Source organism: Jaculus jaculus, chromosome 7 (assembly GCF_020740685.1).
Source record: "Jaculus jaculus isolate mJacJac1 chromosome 7, mJacJac1.mat.Y.cur, whole genome shotgun sequence".
In the NCBI taxonomy this organism is placed as follows: domain Eukaryota; kingdom Metazoa; phylum Chordata; class Mammalia; order Rodentia; family Dipodidae; genus Jaculus; species Jaculus jaculus.
The window spans coordinates 53,961,783-53,974,982 of record NC_059108.1 but is presented as its reverse complement, the minus strand read 5'-3'; the positions used below and the strand labels follow the sequence as shown (position 1 = coordinate 53,974,982).

At 37.5% G+C, this 13,200-nt stretch overlaps 1 protein-coding gene across 5 annotated transcripts in view; it reads right to left on the bottom strand.

Annotated features, from left to right (window-relative positions):
- Mms22l (MMS22 like, DNA repair protein) overlaps window positions 1–13,200 on the bottom strand; it is a 184,142-nt gene that overhangs the window by 8,155 nt on the left and 162,787 nt on the right. For all 5 annotated transcript variants that reach the window (XM_045154267.1, XM_045154269.1, XM_045154268.1 and 2 more), the window contains 3 exons: window positions 8,881–9,040; window positions 3,785–3,954; window positions 2,259–2,470 (listed from right to left, as the gene is read on the bottom strand). In XM_045154267.1, coding sequence (XP_045010202.1) covers window positions 2,259–2,470; window positions 3,785–3,954; window positions 8,881–9,040 — 542 coding nt within the window. The remainder of the gene's footprint in view (window positions 1–2,258; window positions 2,471–3,784; window positions 3,955–8,880; window positions 9,041–13,200) is intronic.

Below are 13,200 nucleotides of genomic sequence, written 5' to 3'. Positions count from 1 at the left end.
ACAGGAAGCAATGGCTGTATCTTTGTTGCCCAGCCCCACAACACACTACTCCAAACCAGAAGCTATTACATTCTAGTTTTCAATTATAACCATGAGAAGCAAGTTCTTTAAAATATATATATATATAATTTATTTATTTTGAGAGAGGGAGAGAGAGAGAGACACAGTGCGAGAATGGGCATGCCAGGGCCTCCAGCCACAGCAAACAAACTCCAGACATATGCGCCCCCTTGTGCATCTGGCCTATGTTGATCCTGGGGAACTGAATCAGGATCCTTTGGTTTTGCAGGCAAGTGCCTTAACTGCTAAGCCATCTCTCCAGCCCAAGAAGCAAGTTGTAATTAGATATGAAATAAGAAAATCAAGGAATACCACTAGGATCCTAAACAAGGAGTTTAAAATAGTTGTACAGTTATAATTTCACACCAGCAATTGTCATTTAGGTTCTACTAAAATTACTGATGCAGTATCTCAGACACTGAATAGATCATTGTAATATGGCTAGAAATTTAGACTCATGAAAAGCAAAACCACTGTGAATCTGTAAACTGGGCCATAAAAAGGGCATGTGACTTCAGAAAGAAGGACCGTCACATACACTGCGATGACAGGTGTAGGTCTCATAGAGGACAGACAGGGCCAAGCCCAGATGGGTGACGTGTGAAGAAAGACAATGGTAGGAACCATGCAGGAGTGTAGGAAACATAAGGAATCCTACAGGCATAAGAATCTAGCCAGCTGTGCTAGAGTTGGGTAGATACACCACTATGATACATTTAGAAAAGTGACATTAATCCTGGAGAACTAGAATGGAACTTATTACACAAGCATGAAAGTTTGGGGAAGTGTCAAAATAAACAGTACTTTACAAAAAGGGCATTTTTAAGGCTGGGCTAGAAGACTGAATCTAGTGACCATGGTTAGGAGACTCTGGCAATAGTCCAGGTACGATGTGAACAGAAGGCAGTCATCTGCTAAAGATGACAAGGGGAGGAAACAGAGATAAAGCTTCTAAACCCGAGTAACAGGACTCTGGGAACACAATAGGCTAGAAGAGAGGGAGAATTTAGGCCCAGAATTCTATAATGGCATATAGACCTATAATGATGGGTATTAACATTATCAGGTCATTAAGGAACAGAAACTTGGAGCTGGAGAGATGGCTCAGTGGTCACGTGCTCACCACAAGGCTGAAGGCTAAAGTTCCATCCCCAGACTCCATTTTAAAAGTCAGAAGCTATGGCAGGCTTCAGTATTCCCAGCACTGACTGTGAGATCTCAGAGGCAGCAGAATTTCATGGACATTTTCAGCAAGCATAGCACAACAACAGCAGCAGAGCAAGACCAACAAAAACTCTGTTTCAAATGAGATGGAATGGTGAAAACAGACCCAAAAGTTGTCCACACTCACACTATGGCACATGCACACCTACACTCACACATACAAAAACAGACAGATGACTGACCTGTAGAAAGACGATAGATAACTTAAAAAAATTTATTCACTTATTTGTGGAGGAGAGGGAGTGGGAGGAGTAAGGATATGGCAGGGTCTCTTGCCATTGCAAATGAACTCCAGATGCACGTACCACTCTGTGTATCTGCCTTTACATGGGTACTGAGGGATTGAACCCACACTAGCAGGTGTTGTAAGCAGGCCCCCTTTAACTGCTGAGCCATCTCCCCAGCCCTACTACTAAGTCTTCTATGGTTAAAGGATGTGGAGTTTAAGAAACCTAAGAAACTTCATTTATCCCATATAGTCTTATGCCAAAAAAACCTGAATAAAACAGGATTTTTCTGTTTCTATTTATTAGCATTAAAATTTATGTTTTCAGTTAATTTTATTAAATAAGTACTACATATTATATGATAGAAATATATAGAGAGAGTTTCTCCAACCCACCCCACCCGCTGGAGGTAGGGTCTCACTCAGGCCCAGGCTGACCAAGAATTCACTATGTAGTCTCAGGGTAGCCTCAAACTCATGGTGATCCTCCTACCTCTGCCTCCCGAGTACTGGGATTAAAGGCGTGCACTACCACGCCCGGCTCCAAAATACAATTTTTGATGAAAACCTAGAAAATAAAAATGTACCAACAGGAATGTATATGTAAGCAAAATAATAGCTACAGAGAGAAAACAGAAGAAATTCTAAAAGTACAGCTAAGGATAGCCAATATTTTTGAGATCCCATGGGGTCACTTTTTAAGAGATTAAAATTTGTACATATACCTCTTTTTAATACTTAGATATACCTTATGACTTGAGTGATGTGTTTCTTTAGAGAAGATATCACTGGAACAGTGGCTGAGTTTCTCAGTGCCAACAAAACAGGATGGGGTCCGAGACCTGCAATGTATGGTGAAGCCGGAAGAAACCGCCCAATGTACTGCTCAATCACATTCCCTAGCAACTGATTCAAATAGGCATTTGGATTTTGAGACTGACAGCACACGTCGCATATGCCCTTCGGGAGAAAATAAAAAAGAAATGCTAAGAGATAAAGTTTTAAAACAGTAATTTAGGAACCAATTAATATAATCACCAGCATTAATATTCATGTCAGAATTTGTAACGTATCATGAAACAAGACATCTGCATCACAGACAGATAATGCAAATCTGTACATCTCGAGGTGGGCATGGGTAACCCATATGGAGGGTATCTAACCAAGAGCATGGACTTTAGGACACGCCAGGGAAGCACAGAAAATATGAAGGAACAAAGCAGGGAGTTTTATTTCTGTGTCCCAAAGAAACCCTGACTACCACAATCACCTACATAACTATGCAGATGTTGCACTGTAAGACACATTTGTGACTAGTCCTTTTTAGGTCTTTTTCCAACAACGATTCTTATATTTACCCCTGTATTTCTAGAATTTCCTGTTCGGTTACTAGCACTACTCTCTCCAGACTCTAATGTTCAGGAAGTATTTCCTTTCTGTTTCTCCACTATATACATATATATTTAGAGAGAGTATGAGACAGAAAGACACAGACAGGGAAAGAGAGAGAGAACTGGCATGCCAGGTCCTCAGCCACTGCAATTGAACTCCAGACGTTCATGCCACCTAGTGGGCATGTGCTACCCTGTGACTGCCTCACCTTTGTGCGTCTGGCCAAGGTGGAATCTGGAGAGAAGAACGTGGGTCCTAAGTCTTCACAGGCAAGCACCTTAACCACTAAGCAATCTCTCTATCATCAGTATTTTCAATGAACTAGTCCCTGCCTTCTAAAGCTTGAATTCAACTTCTCAGACCAGAAGCACTTTTCTCTCATGTAACCATGCTTATGTCATGCTTTTGTTCAAACCCCTACCTTTCAGCATGACTTAAAGCTCTTCATTATGTCTCCAGCCACAGCAGAACTTCAGGCCTTATCCTGATGTGCTATTATTTATTCAAGTTCCCATAGTAGAACACACTATTCCCTTGGATGCAAATGGCTTGGGTCCCTAATTATTTTACCCCTGGACAATTAATCTTCTTACATCTCCTCTACCCAAGTCTGCTTGTCAGGTAACAAAGGTCTCTGCAGAAAATTCTGAGTGCACTTCTCCAAGTGTTCGTGTCTCTCTGCCTTCTGTCTCTACCTGAAGCTTCTTGAGAATTTGCCTGTCTCATCTTTTTATTTGGAGCCAAGCCCACAAAGACATACACCATTTGTTCAGTGGACCTGTTATATGTATCCCATGGCCTTGAGGTCACAATGACTGTTTTTAAAATCTGTATGTTACAACAGTTCATGTTATTCCTTCTAAGCAGCTACCCACAGTGTACCTGGAGAAATAAAGGAAGGCTCTTCTGAATTGCAGTCAGCATGGGTACAGGAAGCTCCTTCTCTTGCTGTAGTACCACATGAGGCAGTAGCAAACAATCTATGATCCGAAACAGTAACTTCTGGGCTTTTGAGGTGGCAAAAATCTGTGCCCATGATTTAACAAGAATTCCTAATAACAAGAGAAGTTATGGTTATCTTCTAACCAGAATATTTTGTTGCTCTATGAAAACAAAGTATATTTAAAGCACATAGGACCAAGTTAAAATTTGGCAGTTAAGAAATATACATTTTTTCAGGTTGTTTGAATCTAGCTTGCAACAAGACAAATATAATTAAATTTAATTGTTAAAACAGAAAAAGTGGGATTAACTGCAAACATCTTGGAGCAATCCTTTAACTTCTTAGAACTTCAGTTTTTATACTTTCAATTTTTTAATGTTTTATTTTTTATTTATTTGAGAGAGAGAAGAAGGGGTGATGGGTGTACCAGGGTGGTCAGCCACTGCAAATAAACTACACATGCATGTGCCACCCTGTGTATCTGGTTGAAGTGGGTCCTGGGGAATCAAACCTGAATCTTTTGACTTTGCAGGCAAGTGCTTTAACTATTAAGCCATGTCTCCAGCCCCATTTTCAGTTATTTAACATAAATGATATTTTTATTTTGAAAGAGAAAACATCTTCAGTACTTAAAATATATTATGATCTCCTTGAGACAAAGTCTGTCAATATTTGATGACAATAATGCTTAACAAAGAATTCCCCTTCTCTAGCAAGGTAAATAAGCAGATATAGTGTTCCTATAAGAGTTTATTGCTGTTACTGAACTCTTATTGTTTGTAAAATTAATTTCAAAAGAGCTTAAGATGTTTTCCAAATAGTAGAGTGGCAGATCTATGGCAAGAACTTTCATATTTTATTCCTTCTTACAAACAATAAAGATGCTAACATTCAAAGTCATTACTGTCAAGTAAAAGTTTTAAAATTCAATGTCAGAAGGAAACAAATGTATATTGAAGAATAGACTGATGCTGAACAAAAAATCCAACAACTAAGAATCAATAGTATAGCAGCATTATCTCCCTTATAAAAGGAAGTATAAACAATTAGTCACAGAGAAACTCAATGCTCACCTAGCAAGTTTATACATTGCCAACCTGTTCCTTAGCTCCTTGTTTTTAAATATATTTGTAAAGATTTCTACTTCTCTCTCTCTCTCTCTCTGAAATAAACAAAAGGGGGGGTAAGGAGTGAGTATAAGCATATCAGGGCCTTTTGCCTCTGCAAACCCCCTCCAGTTGCATGTGTCACTTTGTGCATCTGGCTGTACATGGGTACTAAGGAGTTGAACATTGACCAGCAGACTTTGTAAGCAAGTACCTTACACTGCTGAGCCATCTCCACAGATCCTTTTTATCTCTTTAGTAGATAGAAAACTTGAGTTTCACAGCAATATAAGAAGAGCTCACATTTTAGACAGCATTAACATATTTGTAAAGGAACCATAACCACCACAAGTGGATATGATTCCTATCCCCCTTAGGTGTCTGCCATGAATATTATTTATAACTTTCAGGAACCTAGCAAGAAAAATGCATCACCCAATTTTGTGCTGCATCTCTAGTAATATGGTTAGATTATGAGTTCATGGGAAGGAAAGGTCATGTTTTAATGTTGTTTCAGACTCTGACTTTTTAAGATTCAGCAAACAACTGTGTGTGTGTGTGTGTGTGTGTGTGTGTGTGTAAAACTGCAAAGAGAAATGAAGAGGGGGAAAAAAACAAGTAAGACCTTAGAAATGTCTGGATATATGCAAGTTTTATAAAAGTAAATTTTTGTTTTGTTTTGTTTTGTCTTTGAAGGTAGGGTCTTGTTGTAGCTCAGGGTGACCAGGAATTCACTCTGTAGTTCCAGGATGGCCTCAAACTCATGGCAATCTTCCTACCTTTGCCTCTCAAGCACTAGGATTGAGGGCATGCACTCCCTCACCTGGTTCTAAAAATAAAGATTATTTTTTTCTGGTTAAAACTTATTTACTGATGAAATTTAAATATAGAAAAATAGGGCTGGAGAGATGGCTTAGAGGTTAAGTCCTTTGCCTGTGAAGCCTAAGGACTGGAGTTGGAGGCTCAATTCCCCAGGACCCATGTTAGCCAGATGAACAAGGACGCGCAGCACATCTGGCATTTGTTTGCAGTGGCTGGAGGCTCTGGCGTGCCTATTCCCTCTCTCTCTCTCTCTCTCTCTCTCTCTCTCTCTCTCTTTCTCTCTCTCTCTGCCTCTTTCTCTCTGTGTTGCTCTCAAATAAATAAAAATAATATTTTAAATATAGAAAAATATCAACACAAAGATAATCTCCCACTATAAGTATTATGTAATACTTATTTTCTGCATATAAATGCTTAGAATTTTTATGATATATATTTAATAACCAATTTATAGTTAGAAAGTAATCTTGCTCATTTACAAACATTATAAATATGGAGCAGGGAAGATGGCTCAACTGTTTAAGGTGTTTACTTACAAGCCTACTTATTTCAGTTCAGCTCCCCAGTACCCATGTAAAGTCAGATGCAAAATGGCATGTATGTATTATCCCAATTCACCTATGGCAATGGGAGGGATCCAAGAGAATCCCAAAGCTCATGGGCCAACTAGATTAGCCTTCCTAGTAGCAAAAAACTCTGTCCCAAAGAAGGTGGAAGGAGAGGACCCATATTCCAAAGTTGTCTTCTGACCACTACACACACAGTGGCACATGTGCCCACACAGACACATAAACATACATACATGCACAAGTATATGAAATATGTAGGGGAAACAATTTGGACAATGGAAGTAATGACTCATTCACATTAAATTTTAAATGTACTATTTTTAAGCTTGCAAATTTTTTTAATTCCAATATATTTATTTAGTATTTACTATTTTTATATTGAAGAAGTTCAAAGCGACAAATTCCTTGTTCCCAATTAATCTCATTTCTGGTATGTACAAGGACATGTTCTTTCTTGTTCAAAATACAACATGGTAGCAACGAAAAAAATTTATAAACTATGGTCAGTCTCCTGCCTCAGATAAAAATTTGGAAGAGACATGCCAAATATGTAATTACAACAAAAGCAAGTTATAAACATGTCTTAAGGACAAATGTAATAAAATGATGATCAAGTCTACTTGGGAATGTGAAAAAAGTAAGGACAACTAAAGGACAATAGCTGAAAGACTATAATAGAAGATCACAAAACAGAAGAAAACATAAAGACTGGCCAAATAGAGATGACAAAAACAAAAGGGATAGAAACATAAAGTATGATACTTTCAGGTTCAGGAAAACAAAATCACCTTTCTTACAGGCTACCCTCCCTCAAAAGTAAGATGACATAAAGGTGATGGGAGCTGTAGATATTAACAGTACATAAACCCTACCACTTCCCAAATTACTGAACTGTAATTAGGGTCCCATATACCTTCCTTAACATGGAATGTGGTTATAGTAGTCATCTTCTCACTGGTGGGACAAAATACATGACAAGAAGCAGATCTGGGAGGAAAAAGTTTATGTCAGCTTACAGTTTTGAGGGAAAGTGTCCATAAGGCAGAGAAAGCATGCCTGGGGCAACCAGCCAACATCACATCTTCCTGTCAGCAGGAAGTAGAAAAGCAGAAAGTGCAAAAGGACCAAACAGGGCTAGACTATAACACCCCAGTAACGCACCTCCTACAATAAAGCTCTACCTCCTAAAGGCTCTAAAAACCTCCCAAACAGTGCCACTGGCTGAGGAGTAAATATTCAAACACAAGAGTGTCTGGGGAGCATTTTACATTCAAACCGCCAGTGGTTTGAGCACAGTTTTGTGCTATCCATTGATAGCCTGGTAAAGTATCTTAGGTTAGTAGAGGTCTCCTCAGTCAGAACTGGCAAGGTAAGAAGCCACGAAGTTTCAGTGATTACCACTCCCTGCAGTGGTTGTGATATCCCAACAGCGACATGCTTTAAGTCAAGCTCAAACTCTGAAGTGTTTATGCTTGCTTTTCTCTATTTTGTCCCAAATAGTGAGGAAAACCTGTTCTACTTCCTCATGAGTAAATAAAAAGCATAGTAGCCATACAATCTATTCCCAGTCTTTGAGACCTAGATACATGTAAAAACTATATACCTGCCTAGCATAAATCAAAGTCAGCAAGTCAGCAGAACAAAGAAGGCCCTAAATTCTTCATTTAAAAAAATTGCCTTGTCTACATATGATCAATCCTAATGTGGTTTGGTAGTTTCTGACATGACTATTACACATTACATAATGTAAAGACACCCCTGTAATCATACATCTACCTGGGAAAAAATTTAAATCTGGAAAAGTCAATACACTTTTTTAGAGACTAAGACATTATAAGCATAAATTCTAAAATATGAATCTAGATTTTATTAAATTGACTATGTTCAAAATCACACTTTCCTAACATGACAATGTCGGAATTACTCCTACTGCTTTCAGTACATTCTACATCATCCACATTTACTTTTTCACACCAACTTTTATCTTTCACAACAAAGTTAAAAGGTTTCAGACACTGAAATCAGGTTTATTTATACATTCACAAGATAAAAGGGAACAGATAGAAGGTTTTGGACACAGACATAAGAAGAAACCTAAAAAACTTAAATTCTATACAAAAATGTCTAAGGAAATCTTTCTCATTTCCCTTCTTCTAGTTCCTATTTCTGTTTAGCAACATGGTTTTGGTGAACAAAGATATGCAAATTACTGACTTCCTGAAGAAAGATGAACTCCATTGTTATAGAACAAGCACACATACACAAAAGTACAAACAGGAATTCAGAGTGACTTACAATATTGAGAGCAAGTGGTTTTATTATATTTTCTTTATTGATCTTAATAAATTTTAATATTAACAAAAGCACAACAAATATTTAAAAGCCAATATGAATTATTCTAAGCTAAATCACTACAGTTCAGAATAGTTCTTATAGCTGATGAAGAGTTAATTGATTTGGCCTATACATTTCTTTCCATTTGTATATTATCGGCTAAACCCAGGGAAATGCATCTAGCAAACATTCAGAAATACATACCCATTATCCCGTAAGTCAGCTGCAGCCCTGCACTGGAAGTTTTTTTCCCCAGATAAGGTTTTATGTATTTCAGGACTTCCCCCAAGTATTCTAAGGACTTTGTCACCATGGCCGATTTCTCAGGAAGTGTGTGGAGAGTCCTGTAAACTATACCGACAGCCTATAAAATAAAGAAAAACATTGTTTAACTTTCCAAGACTTATATACTACAGACTTTGCAAACTAATTTTTTTTCTTTTCATATGCATATTCTTTATACTTTGGCCTTTATCATTACATTTCTACATTTCTCGTAAAAAGAATTAAGTTTTGCCCTTTATAATTAAAAGTTAAAAGAAGAATAAAAAAATCAATTTACCAGTTATAGTTTATAGAATATAAGACTCAGTAATGTTATTAATGAGAAGAAAGATGAAACTGTTAAGGAAGAAGCTTGTAACTGAATCATCTAAAGTTTTCCAAATAGGTAAGTGGGTCCTATTTCATATGACTAGAAATCCCCAAAGTCCTACAAGAAAAACTGCTAAGTACCATTACCAAATTCTTACAAATTAAATCTCTCTAAATTCTGATTTATAACAGGAATTGATACGCCTCTACAATTCAGAATTTAACTTTACTAGTGGGGGGGAAATGTGGTTGAGAGGTTACAGGTAGGGAAACTAAGAAGTGGTGAACAGAAATATTAGGTGAGGCAGTAAGGAAAAAATGACAAAAATAGAAGTAGGGGACAAAGAAATCAACTCACAAAGGTGAGGTTAAGCAGGTAGCGAGAAGACACAAAATGAAGAAAAAAACTACACAGGTCAGAAAGTGTTAGTAGAGTCCTGAAGTTTTCAAAGTACTTTGGTAACTCAAAATGGCGTTCAATGACCATAACTGAATCATGAATGGCAGCAGTATAAAAGTGTGAGAATATTCTTCCCTGGCTCCATGGATTAAGACAGAGAGAAAGCATATAAATTATGAGAGTCTCCTGCCCTAATGCTCCATGAGAAAGACAGACAGAAAGTATACAAGTTTTAAGAGTCTCCTTTCCCAGCCCCATGGATAATACAAAGGAGAAAGCATTTGTGCTAACCTAAGGCTGAGTTACAAGTGTGATCAAAAGACTAAATTCTGGGGTACTGTTAAGAGCAGTTGACCTGAGTCTCCCAGATATCTGGTAATGATGGGTTAGGGAGGCAGCACAGCTTCAAGAGGATGGCTGGACTTGGATAAAGGGAAGTGCTAAGTCAAAATGTGATCAGGGATAGGTGATGGCAATTTCAAGTACTTCATTCAAATCATCCTATGGATCAGGGATTAGTCACTGAAATAGATGGTTTAAAGTACAGAAGTGAAGACTGTTGGAAAAACTTTGAAGTGGAGTTTAATATACACATTGCTACAGAATGTGGAATGAAGAAAAAGATAAGAAACTCAGGGAATCCAAGTGCCTATGAGATTAGCAACTGGGAGATGCACTAACTAATCCTCTTCTATTTAGCTTTGTGTTCTGTTTCTAACATTGCACTTTCTATGACTGGAAGTTTTCAAACTTTCTTATGTCTCCTTGTACACATTAAAACTGAAGATCTTGGGCTGGAGAGATGGCTTAGTGGTTAAGCGCTTGCCTGTGAAGTCTAAAAACCCTGGTTCAAGGCTCGGTTCCCCAGGTCCCACGTTAGCCAGATGCACAAGGGGGCGCACGCGTCTGGAGTTTGTTTGCAGAGGCTGGAAGCCCTGGCGCGCCCATTCTCTCTCTCTCCCTCTATCTGTCTTTCTCTCTGTGTCTGACGCTCTCAAATAAATAAATAAATAAAATTTTAAAAAAAAACTGAAGATCTTGATTAGATTTTTATTACTTAAATTCTATCTGTTGATATTTACCATATTAGGAATCTATATTTTATATAAACAAGATGGAAGGAGAAGGGAGACTACATGAGAAGAGATGGGGAACTAGCAGTGTGGGGAGTAACAAGAGAGTACAATGGAGGGGGATTAATATAGTCAAAGTATATGACTTTAATAAAAATGTCATTATGAAATCCACTTTGTACAATAAATATACATTAATAAAATTTTTAATAGATGTATTTACCATGCTGCAATATTTTAAACCATTTACTTATTCATTTAAATAATGTAAAGTACATTTAAATAAAATTATTTTCCAAAACAAGTCAGTGGGAAATGTTATTTTAAAAACATTTTAAGAAATATTTTTACATCTAATTTAATAGAAAACAGCAATATTCACATATCTTACTCTCCATTGAATTTTCATATTCAAGTTGAAGAAAATCTAGCCTTATCCATATATACAGCTGGAAAAAGTACTGTGAGAACTTTTTTCCAAGTAACTGTGGGCAATTTTCTTTGCTATTAAACTTTATAAGTGGAATTTCTCAGAGAACCACCATAACTAAATCATGGAATCTACAATTATATCAATCAACATTTTATCCTCTGCTGCATTAGAGGACTTGGTATAACCAGTACTTTGAATGAAACTTTCTCCAGGAATGTCTACTAAAGGCTTGTATCAGTCACTCTGGTCACCTTATGCTAATGCATCCTACTTTCCATTTTGGAACAAAGATCACAGGTATTGATATCCATCAGGAGGCTCTCAAGCCCACGAAGGCAAATATAAGATTTACCAAATTCCAATTTTTTGAAAAGCCTGAGTAATATTATTAGCAGCCAATACTGTCAGCTATTTTCTTTGAAGTGATGGCCTTACTCACTTCATTTATTTTTGAAGAAACTATTTGCCAAAGATCTGTGTATGAAGAATCATATTTTGTCAGTGATTCTTTCAAGATAAAAGCAGTAATTTCTGTACCTCCAATAATCACACGGTCTTCCATTTAGACAACTGCACTGCTCTGGCACACAGCAAAAGGGCCTCAGGGGTACACTATGCTGCTGTTCACAGAGCATGTGAAGGTCAAAATTTGATAGTTGATAATTTTTCTGCTTAATTAAAGACACTATTGAACAACATTTTGTTTTGTTTTGTTTTTTTGTGAGTGCACAAAAGTGTAAGTCACAGTAATGGTTCATGCTAATGCTTTAGCACGATTTGTGCGAATGACACATAGTTTTAAGCTGGTAGAATGTATTGAAAAGGGGTTAGTAACTCCCAGGAGTCTAAGAACTATATTTCTGAATATCAGAAACCTTGATACCTATAGTAAGTATTTCTCCGTGTTTAGCTTTAACTTCCTGAGACTGAAAGATTTCTTAGTAATTTGACTATAACTACTTACACATGATCCTATCATTTCTTTTTTTAAAATATTTTTATTTTATTTATTTGAGAGCAACAGACAGAAAGAGAGAATGGGTGCACCAGGGCCTCCAGCCATTGCAAACAAATTCCAGATGTATGTGCCACCTTGTGCATCTGGCTCACATGGGTACTGGGGAGTCCAGCCTCAAACTGGGGTCCTTAGGCTTCACAGGAAAGCGCTTAACCACTCAGCCATCTCTCTAGCCCCAATCCTATCATTTCTATGTACAAAAAAGGTAACACATTGGTCCCAACACTGACACATTTAAAAAGGCCTACTTAGGGGCTGGAAAGATGGCTCAGCAATTAAAGCACTTGCCTGGAAAGCCTAACAATCTGGGGTTCAATTCCTCAGTACCCATGTAAAACCAGATGCACAAAGTGGCATGTGCACCTGGAGTTTGTTTGCAGTAGCAAGAAGCCCTGGTGTGCCCGTTCTCTTTCTCTCTCCTGGAAATAAAATAAAATAAATAAAAATGACTTATTTACAAGAATAAGCTTTACCTGATATTGAGGGCTTTACATTCTCATCACAATTCCCTGATAAAAACGACTAACTATATCTAAGATATATGAGCAAACAATGTGTTTGTGTTGAACACTTGCTTTCTTAATGTAAGTCTGAAATTCTCCAGGTACAAGCCTCTAAAAAATAAAAAACCTTGGAAACTGAGTGCTACTGAGCTTCTCCAGCAGAGAACACTTACTACATGCCTTGTCCCAACTCTTCACTGGTAGAATGAAGTGCACCCCTTGTGGCCTGACAGGAAGAGACTCTTGGAAGTGATGTCTCATTTCTCTCACCTTCTGTTTTGTGTTCCTCACCCAGGCTGTAACTAGATTTTTAGGACACTTGGCACAACTTCAAACAGAACCCTAGGGAGAAATGTTCTTAATCTCAATTCCTCCTCAACTTCATCACTTTCTGGCCAGTAGTTATCTTGTAGCTTAATCTACATTATTAGTACTAATTTTCATAAAGACAGTTGCTCAAATTAGACTTCCCTAAAAAGTATATATTCTTCACAAAAGAAAAT